The sequence below is a fragment of the Centropristis striata genome, chromosome 20 (genome assembly GCF_030273125.1).
Source record: "Centropristis striata isolate RG_2023a ecotype Rhode Island chromosome 20, C.striata_1.0, whole genome shotgun sequence".
In the NCBI taxonomy this organism is placed as follows: Eukaryota; Metazoa; Chordata; class Actinopteri; order Perciformes; family Serranidae; genus Centropristis; species Centropristis striata.
Window position 1 is genome coordinate 28091911 of NC_081536.1, and position 20295 is coordinate 28112205.

Here is a 20295-nt window from a genome sequence, read left to right on the forward strand (position 1 = left end):
AATCATTGCATAAGCTCTTTGTGTTCATGCTTCCCCGATCAGAACAATCGCTGACAACACCATTGTGGGCTGAAGAGGCTTGATTTGGCCAATAATTGTATTTCTGAATGAATTCCCACAGAAAAACAAAGACATGGGACAATCCGTTTGTCAATACTTGAATGATGTAAGATATCCATTGTGTTACCGTGTCACAGACGGGCCAGAGCGGGCCGGTTCCAGCGCCGCCCACGCAGCTCAGACTTTGCTGATGGATTTATAAAGGTCTGCTGTTGTTCTTGTGGATGTCTGTTTCCCCAAATGAAAAAATAACAACCAAACTAATCAGGGTCACAGAAGATGTCGTTTTAGGCCCCTTTTACACGAGGACGCTTGCGGGTAAAAACGACAAAATATTTCATCTGAAGTGCCTTTCGTTTAGACGGTGATGTCGTTTTTGGGGCTTAAAAAAGCAAAAATCTGAAACCACCCTCCAGAGTGTAAACTTACAGGAGTCTCTCCACCAAATGTACAGGATATGTACAGATAGTATTACTGAACAGAGAAGGATCTGGAATTACCTCTATCACATTTAGGATGCACCAATTGGTGGGAGGCGAGCCAGACGGCTTTGGACGAGACCTGGGAGATCTAGTGGATGGTGGAGAACTTTGTGGAAGGAGTAGCTGATGAAAATGTGTGAAAACTTCCACATGCCCAAAGATGCTCATATGGCTTTAAGTGATGCCGACCGGCATGCATAAAATCCAATTCCACACACTTTTGCGGCACCGTATGCAGCAGATTTCCTCCTGAAAACGCTTGTGTAAACGCGGAATAAAAAGTGAAGATGCGACGCCACTTTTGCATCTTCTGTTCAGACCGTCATCATGTAAACGTAGCCTCAATCTACACTTACCCAGAATACTGTAGTCTGTGCAGATGCAAAATACGACACATAGTTACATTTTAGACTGTCCTTCGTCGTCATCTTGCTGACATAGTACTAGTGATTGACGATGATGTGGAATTTAAATGGAAAATGTCACACTCGGGGCTGAGGGTTGAACAAACAGCAGGCTTTCACCAGGGGAACAGGCTTCATGTCCCTTGTGAAAACAAAAGTAAACGTTTTTTTACTTAACTTACGTTTTTTACTTAACTTCCGTGGCTCACGTCACCCTCGTAACTACTTCACTTGTGGCATTAATGTACATTTATTTACTGTTTAAACTGTATTTATAACGCCTAACCAGGACTTTTTTTGCTCTAAATCCACAGAAACTGCAGCTTTTTTTTTTACAACCGGGAACCGTACGTGTATGCATAATGACATGTGCTATTTTTAGAAAGCTCCGCTCTGTACCGTGAGCCGAGAAACGCTCATATGTGTCGTCATGGGTGGCGCTGACAAATATATATATATATAACCTGACAGCCCGACAGGCCGATATCACCCTAACAAAGGCATATCTGTATCGGTGTATATGCTGCCCGATATGTGCCGTTATGAAAACTTTTTTTTACCCAATAAAGGAGGAGGAGGAGGAGGAGGAGTGTGTGTATGTGCCAACGTTGAACACAAACCTCTCTGGACACTCAGGTCTATTTGAGCAGAACCTTTTCCTTCTGGAATAATTTGATTCACAAGGGGATTTTACTTAGAAATTAGTGGGAACCAATCTTTCCCTTTTTATTGTCAAATTGAAAAGTGATATAATAAAAGGGTTCATCCTCCGGGGAGCATCAATGTCTGTCTATCTATTGACGTGTGCTGTGTGGTCTGTGCCAGTGGAAATTTTAGCTCCATCATTAGAGTTCCTCCTCTGGGGATATCTTCATCTGCTTTGGATTGATAGTCCCTCAATGATTCTCATCCACATTTGGCTCGATTAAGAGAAATATATATATATTTTCAAAAAGACAAGTCTAACTTCCAGTGTGCCACCATAACCCGATCCCCTTTAATATCATAAGATAAAAACACAGTCCACTGTATACCAAGACTGTACTCTCACATGTTGAGATCCAAACAGAAGTCGTCTCTGATTCTAACATGGGAAACTGGATGTTTGTTTACAGTGAGATCGGAGCTCGTCGGGGGGTCAGTCCCAGTCACAGCAGCTCAGTGTCCTGGGATTGGACGAGAACACAAACAAACTGTCCTTGGATCAGCTTATTGGACAATTGTCCTGAGACATGCTGAGGTCCCAGAGGACACACAGACATATAAGTAGACAGACATATGAGTGGACAGAAAGGCAACGACTGGGTCAGCTCACAGCGTGACGCAGCAGAGATGATTTCTTCTGTCTCTGTCTCTCAGCTGGCTGTGTGGTATTTCTCAGTAGTAGCACTGCGGGTGTTTTATCTGCTTATTTTAAGATCATAATTTTCCTGGAAAGCATTGAAATTTGTGTATTTGATTATATAAAAAGTTGTTTTATACAGTGTAAACAACAACGATCTAATGACTCTGCAGTTTAGATGGGCCGCTTGATTTTATGCACTTGTTTGTAGGGGCGTGATGATACTCTCAGCTCATGAGACGAGACACGATGTTGGGTTCACGAGAACACCATGAGATTTTAAGAAAACTACAATGACACAAGATGTGACTGGACCAACAGACTTTTATTTAACCGAGTTGCACATGTATTTTGAAATGTTTTATTCTCTTTACATGCATGATGTAAGCATGAGCTTTTAGTAAATTTCTTCTTCCCCAAATTGAAATTAAAACTAAAATTTCTAAAAGTTAAAATAATATTAAATATTTCTTTCTTTTTTTCAAGTGCAAACAATATTAGCCGTGTTTTCTTTATTAGGGGGCCACCGGGAAAGTCTCAGGCCACGCCCTCTCAAATGTCCACTCACTCTGTGGGTCTCCACTACAAAAAGGACCCCAGAGGGATTTAGAGACTCTGGAGGTGACGTATGGTTTTCAGTCCTCGCGTAAACGTTTAGCGACAGTTTCGACCATGATCACATAAGTGATGGATTAACACAGGAGAAGCAACTGTGGCCCATCGCACATCGCACATCGCTAATTGTGCGCAACATCAGCAGCTGATCATAAACAAAGCAGCATGGCTAATTATGCGCTGATCATAAACATAGTGATCTTGAATTAACCAGCATTGCTAACGAGTGTGTCCGCCCAGTGCTTGTTGTCAACAAACAGAGATCGCTAAGTGAACACCTCCTGCAGCAGCAGCACATACACACTGTACTGCTAAAGAGCTAACTGTTAGCCTATTAGCAGGACTGTGCTGCTTCGATTCGTTCTTACTCTTCTTAACGAGCTGTCATTCTGGCTACTTGCTGCTTCTCCTCCTCCTCTTCTTCTTTTCCTTTTACTGCCCCCACAGGTCACAAATAGAAGTTTGGATAGCTCACAAATCTCGCAAGACAGATTTTTAACACGACAAGAAATATCGTCACACCACTACTTGTTTGAAATGGCTGTGAGGAGTCTGAACCTACTAATTAGGAGGTGTGTTTGCGTAATTCAAATGATGTAAATACTCACATTAACAAATAGAGATAGCATTGCACTGATCTGGACTATTTATGTTGTGTTAATGACACAATATCTCGTGTTTTAAACCCTACTGCTTACTGATTTACACAATATTCCTGCATGCAGCCAGGCTGAGGTATGTGTGTATGTGTCTGCAAAAGTTTGACATTTGACATTTGATGATAGACTGAATATGCCCACGATAAATGATGAGATAAGGATCAAATGAGACCAGGCTGTTTATGCATACTTTATAGAAAGAATTGAGTGTTTCAGTCTTGAGTAACACATTTAAATTAATCAGAAATTTGCATAGATAAGGCAAATTTTACTCACAATGGCTAAAAAATGTAATGCTGTTGTTTTTTGTTTTTTTCTTTTACATTTGGAGAAGATTAAATTTGCAATAAGATGCTCAGACAAATTTCAGTCTGTTTGGGAACCTCTTTTGTCATACTTCAGTAATCTCCAAGAGTCTTGCGGTTTGGGCCACTAAGGCACACTTGGCTGGTCATATAGAGCTCTGAAGTCATGTTGTCCCTCATAGAAATCCTATTAATTTACATGTGTTTCAATTTTATTTAGGTGCATCTATGTCTATGACACCTATAACTAAGCCTCCTCATTTTGTTTATTTTTCTTATTGTTATTATTATTTTTGGTCCAGTCAGGGTGGGGGTTGGTTTGTGTGTATAGAAAAAAAAAGGAATAAAAGAAAATATTTTGTAACCGTGCTGATAAGTCATTGTCACTACTGTTGATTTTTCAATAAAAAGATTTAGTAAAAAAAAAATGTAGTAAAAACTATGCATAGATTTATGGTGCCTCATAAATAGAAGTGTGCACACAGTGTGTAATGCATTACTGAGATGAATTAAAGGCACTAGCAGTGGTTGCTGCCACAGAGTCTAGATGGTTGTGTGATATTTTTGCTGCAGCATGAATTGTTGGATAAAGACTCTCCTTGTCTGAAACGAGAGGAAGCTGGACGGGCCTGAGTCGCCGGTTCCTCCCATTTACCTCCACCACGTTTTCCTGACTCCCCACCTGAGGGAAACAAAAGGCTCCGAATCAGCTGCAACAAAGGGATGCAAGACGTGCATGCTTGTGTGTATGTGTGTGTGTGTGTGTGTGTATGTGCTGTTTACTTAAATTTCTGCCTGAATATTCCACTTGCCCGTTGTTGTGTGCCCATAAAGTTTCCTCTCGCAGAGGAAGGAAGAAGCACAAAAAAACCCATGTATATTTATTAATCAGTCAACAGGGACTATAAACCAGTGCATGCTGTGCCAATGCTTTCCCAGATTTCCCATCAATCATTTTGGGATCCGGTTTACCCAAAAGTGATAAAGTTTCTTGCGCTTATTATTGTTCGGCTTTTTAAAGAAATCTTATCTAATTAGTAGGGCCGGGACTCGATTAAAAAAATGAATCTAATTAATTAGAGGCTTTGTAATTAATTAATCACACTTTAATTGCATTTAATTGCACTTTAAAGTACTTTTTTTCACATGGATTTTTGTATACCATTGAATAATGACTGAATATATAAGCTTAAGAAACAAAAATATTGTTTATTTTTGTTCAAGTCCAACAGACCAGTGCAATTTTTGCCATCAAGTGTGGCAATAGCATATTTAGACGCTAGCTGCAGCTGCTAGCTGTTTTGCATTGAGGTGATACTTGAGGCTGGATGTGCTGCTGTGATATGTGAATTCCTTGTTGCATAGCAACACAACCATGCTCTTATCGACGCTTCCATCCGTTGGTTTTTAGTAACTAAATGTCCCATCATCCACAGGGGCCAACCAAAGCGTCTCATCAGCTTCTTCCTTCAAGTTCACTGTGGTTTGTTGTTGTCTGAACTCATGAACGCTAGTTGGTGCTCCAGTATAATTGGTCCGCCTGAAACTCATCCAGTGAGAAACGTTCCGCGGTGCAAAAATAAGTGTGATTAAAATGCATCAATTTTTTAACGCATATTTTTGTGTAATTTATTAATCTTACCCAGCCCTATTATTAATATATTATTATAGCCTTTCTAACACAGGTACAGGCATAATGTTAATCCGCTTTTTGCTTTGTTATCCATTGCGGATTTTAGTACCACTTGATGTAGCTGTTCGTCATAGCGACGCCACATGAAAGCAACGCATGTTTGACATTCCCTGTTCATCGGCTACCAAAGAGAGGCACCATGGCACCAGAAGGGCAGAAGGGCACTCATTAAGGCACATTATACATTTTTATTGCACTAGAGGACACATCATCATGATTTATTATGTGAAAGGGCACCCATTCATTTTTTGCACGTGTAAAGGGCAACCAGTAAGGCACTTCTTCTCGTTTTCACCACTCTTGGGTAGCCTGGCTAACACCAGACTAATCACAAATGAGATTATTCTGGAAACCAGCCATTCATTTCTCCGTAGAGGAGGCGTGGTTTACGATCCTCCAGAACCGTTTATTGGGCGATAAGAATGTCTATCAAAAGCGTCTGTAGGTAGCTCTTAGCCAATCGTATCAGTTATACCAGATGACGTATGTAGATTGACAGAAATTAATGTTTGGTTTACAAAGCCAGACTAGCCCTCTAGCATCTCTACTTTGAGACGAAAATGCTCAAATCTGCTTCTGCAACGTTTTTTCTGCAGCATGTTCTGACTCTGGCTGCTCACAGTCTACCAGCAGTGTTGGTGTGTGTGTGAGCGAGAGAGCAGCAAGCTGCTGCGGGTCTCTCACCGGTTCCGTTGTCCCCCGGCTCATCGTCTTGCCGTCCCTCCCCGTTCTGTGATTGGATCCCTAAAACAGGGCTAAGAAACGGACCTGGTTGCCAGACTGCCTGGGGGTTCGAAATGAAATCAAGGCAGTATGGGTATACCCAGGCTAACTCTTGGGGGCAATTTAGCGTGGTTTTTCAACCATGGAGACATGAGTCCATGAGTCATGAGTCCCTGAGTCCCCCCAACCCCCCCGAGTCCGCCACTGATTGCAAAACAATGGAAAATTAGTCAGCAGCCAACAACTCCAAAATGCATGGACTGATTATACCTTTTCAGTAAACACATCCTTTAGCATTTACTGTCATCCTGGAATTACGTGCAATCGGAATTTATCCGAAAATATTTTACAAAAAGATAAATGCTCATGAAACAGAGGTCAATCTTACTGATGTTGAAATCTTAGTGAAAAGGTGAAAAAGTCGGCTTTGGTCTCTGCAGAGTTTTCAAATGCAATTGCTGATTTGATCTGTTTTTGTATGTGCAGGATATATTTTGGTGTTTTTTTTACTGTGATGGTGGTCTAATGTTGATAATACCTATAGGTACTTTCAGTTGTGGAATGCAACTAAGTATATGATATAATTATAAAAACAATATAATAATAATATATTTAGAAATTACATAACAATCTAAGTGAGTCCATTCTGCATAACGAGTACTTTTACTTTTGATACTTTAAGTACATTTAATGCTGATACTTTTGTACTTTTGCTTAAGTTTTGAATGCAGGACTTGTACTTGTAGTGGAGTCGTTCTGCAGATTGGTATCAGTACTTTTACTTAAGTAAGGGATATGAATACTTTTTCCACCACTGGTTACTATAGTCACTCTCTTGACTTGTGTTTTGTTGCTTTAGAAGGTTATCCTCAATTCAAGTCGTGTCCAGAAGAAGCTGAAAACCACCTGGACGACCTGGGCCAGCAGACGGCAGGTAGGAGACACTTTTGTTTTTCTTTCTGTGCCAGTTTGGGTTATTTGTGCCTATCTGTCTGTCCGTCTGTGCAAGTTAAAGAGAGGATGTGCGTCACAATACAAAACAAAAACATAAAGCACAATACGAAGGTGGAGTTAAAGCTTTGAAACATGTTTTCCATGGAACAGGGAAGCAGACCAGACTTTCATCAAAAAGCTTTGAGTAAATAAAATGTGACTTTTCCTTTCCTTTGCTCACATTAATGTTCACAGCGTTACAGAAAAACTCACGCAGATCCATTTCAGGGTCAGGTGTCAAGGAGTTTAAACACTCTTCATATTTTACTGTAAATGATTATAAAGTAGAACAACACCAGCATGTTAAAGGATCAGAACTAATCACAGTAGACTTGTTGCAGGGAGCATGTTTAAATGTAATCACAACAAACGAAAAACAAAAACAACAAAAAATAGCTGCATAGTAAAACTCATAATAAATCATAACCTGTGTTTTCATGTCAGATGAATTTATAGTCAGACTGCATGTTTGAAACTGCAAAATAGTTTTAAACTTAACATTGTGCTGGCTTTGAGACAACTCAAACATGCTCTCACACACAGAAGGATTTGCTTATGAAAACTTGAATTATATAGGCACATGATCTAAACAAACACTCACCTGTCAGAGTAATAATATTCTCAAGAGCCAGACATTTTACAGAAGATGGTCTAAACATAACCGCTTTAACTGGTCACAGCATTGAAAGGGTTTCACAATACAAATACACTGTAAAAAAAGATTTTAAAAAATAGCTACTCAATAAAAATGGGACAACAGATTCCACGCAATATTATTTATTAAATCTAACTACGTTACAAGTTGAGTTAATAACAACTTAACAGGAAGTGTTAAGTGTCAGTTAAAAACGGACTAATTCTACTGTGTTGGATTCATTCAAAATTCTCTTGATTTAGAATTACATACACATAAAGATTATATTTAATGTGATCAAAATAAGTAGGTTGTATCTCAAACATTTTTATACTAAAGTTACTTAAACAACTGACTCAAAATCAAGGACACATTTATATTTAATACATTTTATCAAATATATTAAGTAAAATGAAATGACTACAGAATCATTTATTACAGTGTATCTGGGTGTCTGGTTCGATCAAAAACTCACATTTAAATTTCATACTGACATACTTACAAGTAAATTAAAACAAAAAATTGGATACTTATACAGAAACAAAACAAACTTCCATCTGTTCTGTAGGAAACGGATCATTCAGTCATTCATCATCCAGTCTTTTTATCAGTTCTGGATTATGCTGATGTTATCTATAGACATGCTTCTGCCTCCACTCCCACCTCAGCGGACTCTGTTCATCACTCTGCACTCTGATTCATCACTGGTGACAGTTACTGCACCCATCATTGACTCCTATACAACAAGGTGGGATGGGCACCTTTATCCGTGAGACGAGACATGCACTGGTTCCTCTTCATTTATCGTCTTGACAGGCGACATGCCACCTCAGCACTTTATTAATCCTTAGAAGTCTAAGCATTCACATTACTTAACCCTTTGGAGTTTGGGGCTATTTTGTTGGTTTTTGACTCTTTTTCATTCTGCCTGTACAAACCACCTATGAATCTTTACCATGACATGTTGCTATCATTGTTTTCAGCACAACCTCACCTATATGACCTGATTATTTTTTCATTTTGACTTACTGGATCAACATTTTAAACACAAAAAAAAACAGAAAAAAACACAAATAAATTACAAACAACACACATAAAACACGAAAAACTAACCAAAAACACACACAAAATTACAAAAAACACATACAAACACACTCAAAACACACCAAAAACATAATAAAAATACAAAAAAACACAAAGAAATTACAAAAAACACACAAAAACACAAAGAATTTACAAAAAACACAGATAAAAACACAAAGAAATAAAAAAAACACTTACAAACTCACTCAAAACACACCAAAAACATAATAAAAATACATAAAAACAAAGAAATTATAAAAAAACACAAAGAAATTACAAAAAACACAGATAAAAACAAAGAAATGACAAGAAACACAGAAAAAAACACAAAGAAATGACACACAAAAAAAAACAGTAAACACAAAAAAATGCATTACAAATGCTAAATGCACAAAGCTAAATTAGAAAAATGTTTGCAAAAAAAGTAAAATCATGTTAATACATGTCCAATAATTAAATTGGACAAGTATTAACATGATTTTACTTGTTTTACTTGTTGTTGACTTACTTTCGTGGACTCCAGAGGGTTAAACTGGTCACAGATAATTACTAAGTTGTCTGTGGTACTGCTCCTACCTACCTGAACGTCCTGATTCAGGCATATGCTACCTCATGACCGTTGCAGTCTTCCAATAAACGGCGCCTGGCTCTGCCCCCTGTTGGTCCAAGACAATCCAGACTCTTTGCATTTCTTGCTCCCCGCTGGTGGAACCACTACCAGTTCCTACCTCCTAATGGATGGAGAACTAATGTTATTAAAATGCACAAATCATTAGGTTGGTTAGATGTAAAAACTAGATTTTTCATTATTGATGGTTTTTATTAAGAATGGCATAATAACTAATAATAATAATTGATTTATACGGTTTATCATGCTTCTTTGAGCTTCATTACTAACTGTAAGATGTCCACTCACCATTGTGAATGATACTCTGGGGTAGGATGGCCTGCTCTGGCCACTCCAAGGGCTCAGAGTCATTGGTGTACTTTCAGATCAATTGTTGCTTCCTGTCCCTTCTGCTCGTACAGAGTTGGTAAAAGGGAATTTGTTTATTCTGCACCTAATGCATGGAATGTTACAGTTACAAATGAACTGACTTAATTTCATTGAGTACTTTGAAATCCAAACAGAGTTATTGAGGTCAATCCCACAATGGAATTTGCACTTGTTTGTTGTCTTATATAAATATGTAACTGTATTTTGTGTTTGCTGCCTCTTGGCCAGGGCTCCCTTGTAAAAGAGGTTCTTAATCTCAATGGGATATTTCCTGGTTAAATAAAGATTAAATAAAAAAAAATAAAAATTAAAAAATATTATTAATCTTACCCAGCCCTATTATTAATATATTATTATAGCCTTTCTAACACAGGTACAGGCATAATGTTAATCCGCTTTTTGCTTTGTTATCCATTGCGGATTTTAGTACTACTTGATGTAGCTGTTCGTCATAGCGACACCACGTTGTTTTGTTTTGGATTTGTTTTGTCAACCATTTTCTATGTTAAATATAATTACGTATTGTCTGTGTGTTCTTTTTGTTTGATGTTATGTATTCATATAATGTATGTCATGTCTGTTATCATTCTGTGTATTCTACATTGTATTGTCACACTGAAATATGATAGATCCCAGCAACAATAGCTGCTGCTTTGCAAAAGCTAATGGGGATCTAAATAAAAACAAACAAACAAACATGGGGCCTCTGTTATTTACCACTGATTCATAATATCTGGAGAAATGTAAATGTTGCAAATATTTAGGTTTATGCTTAATATTTTATTTATTTATTGCTGTGATAGGGAGGACAGCTTTAGGTAGCTCTATAGCATCCAAAATTTATACTTTAATGTAAGGAAAGCCAAACATATTTTCAACTTAATTCTTAGTTATAAATATATATATATATATAAATATATAAATATATATATATACATTATCATATACATGTATGTAAGATAACAAAAAACATCAAAACTTGTAAATATTTAACCAAAAAGCACAATACTTCTGCAAACTTTTATGGATTAGTATCATTATAATAAAAAAAACTTGAGCATATTTAACTGTTATAATACTGAGTAAATTTACTTAATTATTGTGAATAATCTACTCCATAAAACTGCTAATAATTTATTGATAAGAACATAAAAGTAATGTAAAATAAAAATGAACAACAATAAACCATGCATGAAGCCAGTGAGGGAGGGTAAGATCAGTATGCTTTAATGATAAGATATCAGTGCAGAAACACAAACTTCTTATTGGGTAAAATTCCCCATATAGTAATCATATAGTAATACCAATAATAACAGTATATGATCATAATAATAATAATAATAATAATATCAATTTGAATTTTTAGCATATTAAAAAAATGCAGAATCGGCTAATATAACTTTACTGTATGACAAAAATAGAATAAAAGTAGCTGAACATGGATCCCATAAAGAAAAAAAAAACCCTGTTGTCACACGAGACACAAGACAAGATGCTGATATCGTCTTTAAAGAGGAACTGCAATGAATGAATGAATGAATGAATGAATGAATGAAACGCTTTGTCACATCAGTTTTGGGATGACACCCTTCAAGCAGCACAGTATGTTGAGAAGTGGGACTGGTGAGAGCTTTCTAGGGTTTAAATAGACCAGTTTATTTTTTACAAACTACCTGGTGGCAGAAAGTGACAGTAAGCTACTGGTAAAGGACCCAAAATAGAGTGGCTAAACATCAAAATATGTCTGAAGACAGAGGTACTGCTCCTATATATGTTACTTTAATAAAATTCAGAGGGAAATAGCTAGTATTAACGGCCGATCTATGAAAACAATAATGACAGCTGTGTCGTTGAATATCAGAACAGAAACCAATCTGAAAATCTCATATTTGCAGTGCTCATTTCATCGACACACAGCTCGACTTTTAAAAGAGTGCAGCTGCAACCTGTGATGATATTAGGGCAGGAATTTGAAGTCAGCATCCTCTTCCATTTAAACTGAAAAGATAAAGGAAAATTCAACCTGGAGCTGCAAATTTGAGCTTTATAAAGAAAGCAATTTGCTAATTTCTTGCTGCAGATCAGGCTAAGCCAGAAGCACTGGCAGTGAAAGAAAAAATGAAATAAAAATCCATTTGAAATCTATTCTGCCCTACAAAGTCTAACTGCAGTAACTAGGCAAAAGGTAAAACTGAGAAAAACTGCTTTAAAGTGTCTGGCCAGCCAAATGAGTTATAGGTAGATAAGTGATATGACACTAATTTCTACATGTATTGATGATGTCATTTTTATGCAAAAAAATCATGATGATTTATTTGACCTTTGACCCCAAAAATGTAGTTACTGCACTGCTGTAAAAGGTTCTAATAGTAACGCACAAACAGAGTGTTGTCTTCTTTCAGCTTTTATATTTTGTCTTCAGTTGATAAACGTTTTCAAATTCAATACTCACGTAATTTAGACTTAATATTATGTAGAAATGTTATATTTTAGTCCTAATATCATTTTATCTCACTTTTTCTTACTTAATCACTTTCTAGATATTAGTTTCCCTTTCAAATAAACTTATAATTTCTATTATCTTTATGTTTTAATTAGTATATATATCCAAAGCAGACCTTGGTAACTAAAATTACTACTTGCTTTTGAGTTGGATTTTGCGGTTTTGATATAATTATCACAAGATAAAACAGACATCAAGTTATAACATAGTTATAACTCACTTTTGACCAAAAATGTAGTTACTGCAGTTAGACTTTGTAGGGCAGTATAGCAATAGTTAGATTTGGAAACATTTTGAGGATACAGCGAAGGACCAGATGATTTAAGCTTTTTTCTTTGCCTCTTTGCTTTTTTTGCTGTCTGCAGGCTACATATTTTTATAATTGGAGAATGTAAAAATCAATTTAGGCTGACAACGGTGATCAATGAGAATTTAAATGTTACCAAAATGTATTTATTTCCATGTTTTATTTTGTCAAAGCAACAGGGAGACATGTGGCTCATGACAAAGTAATCGCTAAGAATAAAGGCCAGTTTTTCTTTTTTTCACCATTTCTGTTTTGACATCCAACAGCACAGCAAGACATCGTTACCCCCTGAAACGCTTCTGTTTAACTCTATTTTCTTATTGTTTATAGATCGTAATAGTTTTCCTCTGAGTTTCTGCCACCAGTATGCACACTCACTCCAAACTGGTCTATAGAGAGCTGAAGCCCCACCCATTTTTGGTTTAGCATCTGTGCTACTAGCATTTAAGTTTATTCTGCATCTGCAAGTAGCTGGCACCTGTTCCTCAGGTTTCTATCCCACCTCTAAGACAAACTAATATCTACTATAAGCAGTAAAATGTTCACAAAATAAGAGTTGTTTTGTCTTAGTTTAAATGACTGGGAATATACATTTTACATTTGTAAAAATTATTAAGCTAGCGAAGCAGAGGCTAAAACGTGGGTGGGACTTCCCCTCCTCCTAGATTTTTATTTTTTAAATCGACTTCCATCTAGCCAACTCTTTCCACATACATTAACACAATTTACTTCAAATCTCATCAGTTGCTTAAAAAAAGTCCATCTGAGGCGCTGTTCTTCTTCCATGTGTCACAACAAGTGGTCCGAAAACCTTCTTTGGTCTGCAAGAATTAACTGGAATTCTTTAACAGTTTAACAGTTTTATGTTGCACAAAAACATGCATCTGGAAAACTAATTTAGTTTGATTTCAATTTGTATGCAACATTTAAAAAAATGGCATCTTGTCTAAAGTAATTACTGACATATCAGGGGAGGGAAAACCAAATCTGTCTTTTGAGTCTTAAAAGAAAGTGAAGCGAGAGGGGGCGTGAGAGTATAAACAGATGATTTATAAGTCGAGTGGAGGAGTTGAGAGATATGCTTCAGTGGGCAGGCTGAGCAGGATGTATCTCCCTTATCTCCTTCGTAACTGTTCAAACTGTTTCTCTGCCCACATCCCCTCTCAAACGCTTAGATACTGCAATTTACTAAAACTGCAGATCTGATGCTTCTAGACTTTTCTAAACATCTGAATTACCACATTAGGTCCAAATAATGTGATTGTACCTGGTAAAACTAACGGCCAAAACCATGAAACTAAGATGCCGTCTCTGAAATTTGAATCTGAAAGATTCTATGCGCATGTTGAGTTAAGTTATAATATATTTTCAAAATAAAAGCCGTTCGAATTTGGTTTTCCAGAGTGACAGTAATGGACTCTTAACATGTGTGACGTGTGACCATCCCAGGAGAACTTTTATCGTTCAGTTAAATCTTTTTCCAACTAAACCAAAAAAAACCCACAAGCAGCTTCATCAACAAACAGACTATTAGTTGTTTGATGAGCTGGATAACCCGTTCCCTTAAAAACCTTGCACAAGTTTTGACTCGTCTTCACCAGGGGATCTACGATGGGTTCTAACAGGGTTCTACTTTAATCTAAAAATGCTTCTATTGTTTGATCTTTGCCTAAATGGATGTTTGAGAGGAGGCTGTCAAGGAGCTGTTGGCTATAAAAAAAAAAACCTGAGAGCTATTTATGAAAATCATCCCAACTGCGACATTATATTGCCAATGTACAAAAGACAAGATTTAAAGACACAATGTCAAGTTAAGATTTCATCCAAAAATAGCTCCCAGAGTCGAAGGAAGTCATCTACAGGTTGCAGGAAACAAACTGTGCACTTGAAGGGCAAACTCCTGTATGTGTATTTGTGTATTGAGACGACCATAAGGCACATTATATTGATTCAAAGAAAATTTCAGCATAACATAAAGCAGAGAACATCAAAATATAGTGTTATTGGATCCAAGAGATGTAATACAAGTTCTCAAAATGACAAATACATCGGTCTATGAAGCACCATTGCTTGTATATATGCAACTTTAAAACTATGTGATTAATCATCTTCTTTACAATACATAAAATGCTACATATCTGAAAAGTGAAACTGATATTCATCTTTAATCTGAACTTATTTCCTTTTTTTTAATTTTTTTTTTTAGTTTAGTTTTATCGTCTTAAAGCGAGAACAAAAACAGTACTGCCCAACCAACAGATGCGATCGATATTTTAGGAAAAAAGGATATTTAAGGATAAAACTCTGGTGGTTTGGGGAAAAATGCCACAACATAGAAACAGCACAAAAGGGAAACAGCACTGCAAGGGATCTGATCCTTCTGCATCTACAGGGGTAGATAAGGACAAAGTACCAGAACACACAAACACTATCTTCAACATTAGTTTTGTCTTTTTTAAATACGTAACGTATATGTGAACAAAGCTCTATAATTCATATAACTCTTTAAGTGGTCACCACACAAAGACGATTACCTCAAAAAAGAAAAAAGAAAATAGAGATTAAGAACAGGAAAGGAGAGTTTTCACAAAGGGCATATTGTCTGACATTTATAGTTTGAAAATAAAAGCTCTAGTTCATCGTGTAATAGGACGACTAATAATATTTTGTATCAAAGCTACTTGATATCTGCAGCCACTCTGTGTCGTGAATTACAAGTAAAACTGGCCTTGTCCTAATCATAGAAAATAATACATACACTTTCAAGTCACTTCACAGGCTGCTGCACTGCACTGAAACTAAGGCTGCTGCTGCTGCTATGTACATATGTATAATGCGATTCTGCTGCCGTCTGACTTTACCCTGTGTAGTTTAGTTTGTGGGGTGGGTGCAAAGGGGGCGGCCTTTGCTGCCCTGCTTAATCTAAAAGCTGAAGTGGCCTTTTCCTAACGCCACGTTTTAAAGATAAAATCACAACAAAGCTGACATAATCTCTGTTTTGGCTCTGAGGAGCCCAAAGTACAGTTCAAACCTACTCCAGTGGCACTCTGATTGGCCCAATTGCCCTTCTGATCAGCCAAAAAGCCCCTCTTAACCTTGTAGCACATGTCTGATTAGCCCCCAGTGATTGGAGGATATTTGTGGGCATGTGAAGGGCATTTGAGCCAGTTAGCTTTACTTTGCAAGGTTTAGCCCCTTTACTACAAACATTAAAGCTAACTATTCTATAAAAAGACATTTTTTTCTACCATTTCAGGGAGACATTGGTTTATTTTAATTTCTGAACTATGCGAATATGAATGACAGAGATGACATGCAACGTTTTATTATAGTTGAGATAGATAAGATAGCAAAAATCATTTGCGTTAAATTTGAATTATGCAGCCGATGTATGATAGTAATCTCAATCTCTTTGGCTTTTGGACTGATGGTCCGATTTTAAATTGCTACTTTCGGCTCTGGGAAATAATAATTAATATGAACAATACAATAATTTAAAAAAGAAAAGACGAAGAGATAAATAATAATTGTTACGTTCAGCGCTACAGTGTATTATAATTTAATTAAATGAAGCAGGTATTTTAGAGCAGACTTGTAAAATCATGTTGCAATTTAACAGATAATGTAATTTTGACAAAAAATATTTTTTTAAAAGAGTGCTAATTGATGTTCATTCTGCACAGAAATGAATGGAAACCAATGGCTGCCTGCAATGTTAGAAAAACAATAAAACCTGCACATGACAGGTTGGAAAAACAGGCTTAAATACTTGTTCAAAACTTGTTCTGTAGTTGAGAACACTTTAATACTATTGGAGGCGAAAATTAAAGCTAGGAATGAAATTTCCCTGCAGGAGGGGGGCCCCCTTTTGCACACTCACCCCTGCTCCTTAGTCTTTTTTTATTTTTTTATAGTTTTCAATATTGCAATTTATTGTCTACAATTTCTATCTATATAAACTCTTCTGGTGAGTGCGAGTCAGATCCTTTGAAAAATCTACCAGATGTGTGGATAAGGCAAGCTTTGTCGCTGGCTATATTAGCTTTAACTCAATGAAATAATTGCACAATAAGAAAAGAAACAAAACCTGTAATCACACGAGCTACTAACCTGACTGAGAAAGTTAGAGAAACAAGTCAAGATAAATCAAGGATAGATTTAAAAAGAGAGGAGATAGAAAAACAAAACTTAACAATATTCAACTTACAGTAGAGTACATGTATTGCAATATATGTTTATTTTTTGTGTGTCTGTGAGTTCAGACACCAAAACCTTAAAAATAAAAGAATCTGGTAGTTAGACTAAGAACATAAAAAGTATCCCGTCGATTTCGATTAAATAACGCAAGGACATCTGATAAAAGCGAAATTATAATAACTAAAATAACAATATAATGCATATGTCAACTTGACCCAAACCGACCTAATGCTACTGTGAGACTCTGAAGGTGGTGACTCAGCTGGGATCGAGTCAGGCAAGAAGAGGCAGGCTGACTGCAGAATTGTGTGTGCATCTGTTTGCGGATGTGGAAAAGACTTGAAAGACTTGAGCAGAGTTGGGCATCATTTTTATTGAGCTTCTGCTTCTTTATTCTGTTTCTTGTCTTTTAAAAATGATTTTAAAAAAAGTTAAATATGTCGAAAAAGAAAAAAAAACACTTATCTTAATTAGTTTATCATTAAAATAATAATTCAAAAAATCTCTATATGTGCATTTAAACATCGTTTTTACTTGTGTTGGACGTCCAAAGACGGCATTTTGTGATTTGGGAGCTTTTCAGTTATCAATAAGCAAAATCATAGAGCATCCTTTGTAAGGAATTCTTGCTTGTTGTAAATTTGAAAACAGCTACTATTCTAATGATACCCAACTCTTGCTTGAGGCTTTGCCTGGGTCTGCGAAAGTGGGCAGGGTCTAATTGCTGGTCAAATACAACAAATTGAAAGAAACACAGTGTCTAGGTAGTATCATAGCTTTTCCTCTGAGCTAAACGAGTAAGATGATAAAGAGAAGGGAACTGAGCTGCATAGAGTTCATATCAGGGTGGAGGTCTGTGACGGATAAGACACAGGTTGTAGGTTCGGACCCCACGCAACCAAACCCGATGATCAGCGATAAATCCCAGTGTCTAGACTTTATGACACAGGTCAGACAGTGTTGCGTCATTTTTACTCTGTTAGTTAGTTGTCTCGCGCTGACCTTTATTCACCAGCTGACTCATGTTATCTTATATGTGTGGATCAACCTTTACACACTGGTTACTCAACCGGCATCTGATCTGAGTAGAGAGCTCGAGGATAAAGGGATGTAAGTGGCTTCACCCTGATATCTCAGCTCGTTTAGATGGTCTAGGTACTGAGCGATAAAGGGACAGGGAGCAGATTGTGGGGCTGAGCCATGTACACTAAATAAGGCAGGATGTGGTTATGAATACCAATCCCTATAGGTAGCTTGCGAAGAGAGGCTTAAGTCTCGGGCTGCAGGTTGAGGCTTATGAGTCTGGGTCTATGGCGGGTTTTAAATCTGGGGCTTTAGGAGACCTGGTCCAGGGCTCTCAGCAGGTCACAGCCCTGAAGGAGGTGCAGGTTGCCCTGCAGCGGGACATTGACCTCGCAGTCGTAACGGGTCAGCTCCGGCAGACAGGAGGCCTCAAACGAAGGGCCCAGCAAACGACTAGCAATACCTAGAAAAAAAACAGAAATGGAAAGAAAGTTTTACATTTTTCGTGTGCACAACAATTACAGTGAAACAGTCATTGGCGATGCATTTAAAAAGAAAATCACAAGTAAGAAATGAGAATCTAAGACTAAACATTGAATAGTGCAAAGGTTAAAATCTGTGTTTCAATGATTTACTGCATGCATAAAGTTGCAGATAATAAAGTTAAGTCAAGTCAAGTCAAGCCAAAGTTTATTTATAGAGCACATTTAAAAACAGCTTCAGTTGACCAAAGTGCTGTACAGTTATTAAAATAGAATAAATCATACACAACTGGGTATAAATAAAAACAATAAAAAGAATAAAATACTAAAAACAGTAAAACAATAAAATAAAATAGAATAAAATAGTAATAAAAACTCAATCCAAAACAGAGTTAGAGATAAAAAAGACAAATAAAAGGGTAAAAAAGTAAAAAGTTGTCATTGAGACCTAAAAATCTTATTTTCTTAAAACAAGTACAACGTTTTTGCCTGTTTCCATCAGCTTATTTACAATATATTTTTTAATTTATTTGGGTGAATCTTCAGTAAAAATAATAGAGGAAAACGTGTATTCAGGGCAAATAAACTATTATTAATTCAGAGCTGACTTAATGCACAAAAAGCATGAAATAATTCATGTAATGTTAATTAATTCAACAACTAGGGCATAAAAAAGCTTAATCATCATAATTTCTAGTCATGTTATTTAAGTTTCGAGGCAGTTTTACCACTGTGGATTGTAAAGAGTTCAGTGAGGTCAGCTTACCCTCAGTCTTGTTAGAAGACAGCATGTTATACTCTGTGTATTTGCAGCTCTTTTGAGAAAAGGGTTTTTCATTTGCAGCACCTATCCCGTTCCCTGGATACAGAGACTTCCTGTGTTGGTGCAGAGAGCTGAGACATGTGGACATGCTGCCTGGCATCATCCTCCCCATCTCTGACACTGACGGAGAGAATACAGGTTCAGTTTAATGGTGGAAAACAAAGTAGTGCACAATGGGCCTCATTCACGAACCGTTCTTAAGAACAAATTTGTTCTAAAGTCCTACTTACGAAGATTTTACGAAGATTGTGGCATTCATGAATTTTTTTCTTATCCAAGATTTTTCTTCGGTAAGAACAAATCCTAGGAACACTCAGGAGTACTCTTAACCCTTTATCCGGCGAATAACCGTATTTGGTAACTTCAGCGGATATCCAAAATAAAAATATTTTTAGAAAAAAGTTGCAAATTGACTAGATTAAAGTGGCAAATCTACAAGATAAAAAGTTGCAGATTTAAGAGATTTAAAGTGGCAAATCTGTGTGAAAAAAGTCAGAGATTTACAAGAAAAAAGTGGGGAAAAAAGCTTTTTTCTCGCAGATTCACCACTTCATTCTCATAAATCTTCTCGTAGATTTGCCAGTTTAATGTTGTAAATTTATTTCTCTAAATATTCCCCAGGTCCGTATATTTACACATTCTGGCAGTATTATAGGGTTGAAATTTGGAATTTGCAAGTATTTCAATTAGTGCCCTATTAAGGGTTAAGCACATTTCAGTGCTGACATGTTGGCATGGTTGTGTTGTCTTCTTTTGTTAAGTTCAATAAAATACATTCCAGTGAAATTTCCCTCATATTTATGTATTTATTTATTTATTTATTCATTTCATTTATATCATTTTTTATTTTAATTAAATGAAATGTGCCAACGCTACAACATGAATCAAGTAAATTGGAAATCATGCTGTCAATTAGTGATAGCACACATTCAAGGACAGTTTGATTTCACAGAAGTGTGATTGAGTTACT

The 20295-nt window shown here is 36.6% G+C and overlaps 1 protein-coding gene across 1 annotated transcript in view; it reads right to left on the reverse strand.

Moving 5' to 3' along the window:
- Nucleotides 1–11195: 11195 nt before the first annotated feature.
- Nucleotides 11196–20295, reverse strand: part of epas1b (endothelial PAS domain protein 1b) — a 66425-nt gene continuing 57325 nt past the window's right edge. Inside the window, exons 15-16 of the mRNA XM_059359325.1 lie at nt 19269–19445; nt 11196–18483 (exon numbers count right to left, since the gene is read on the reverse strand). Coding sequence (XP_059215308.1) covers nt 18332–18483; nt 19269–19445 — 329 coding nt within the window. The 3' untranslated portion in view covers nt 11196–18331. The remainder of the gene's footprint in view (nt 18484–19268; nt 19446–20295) is intronic.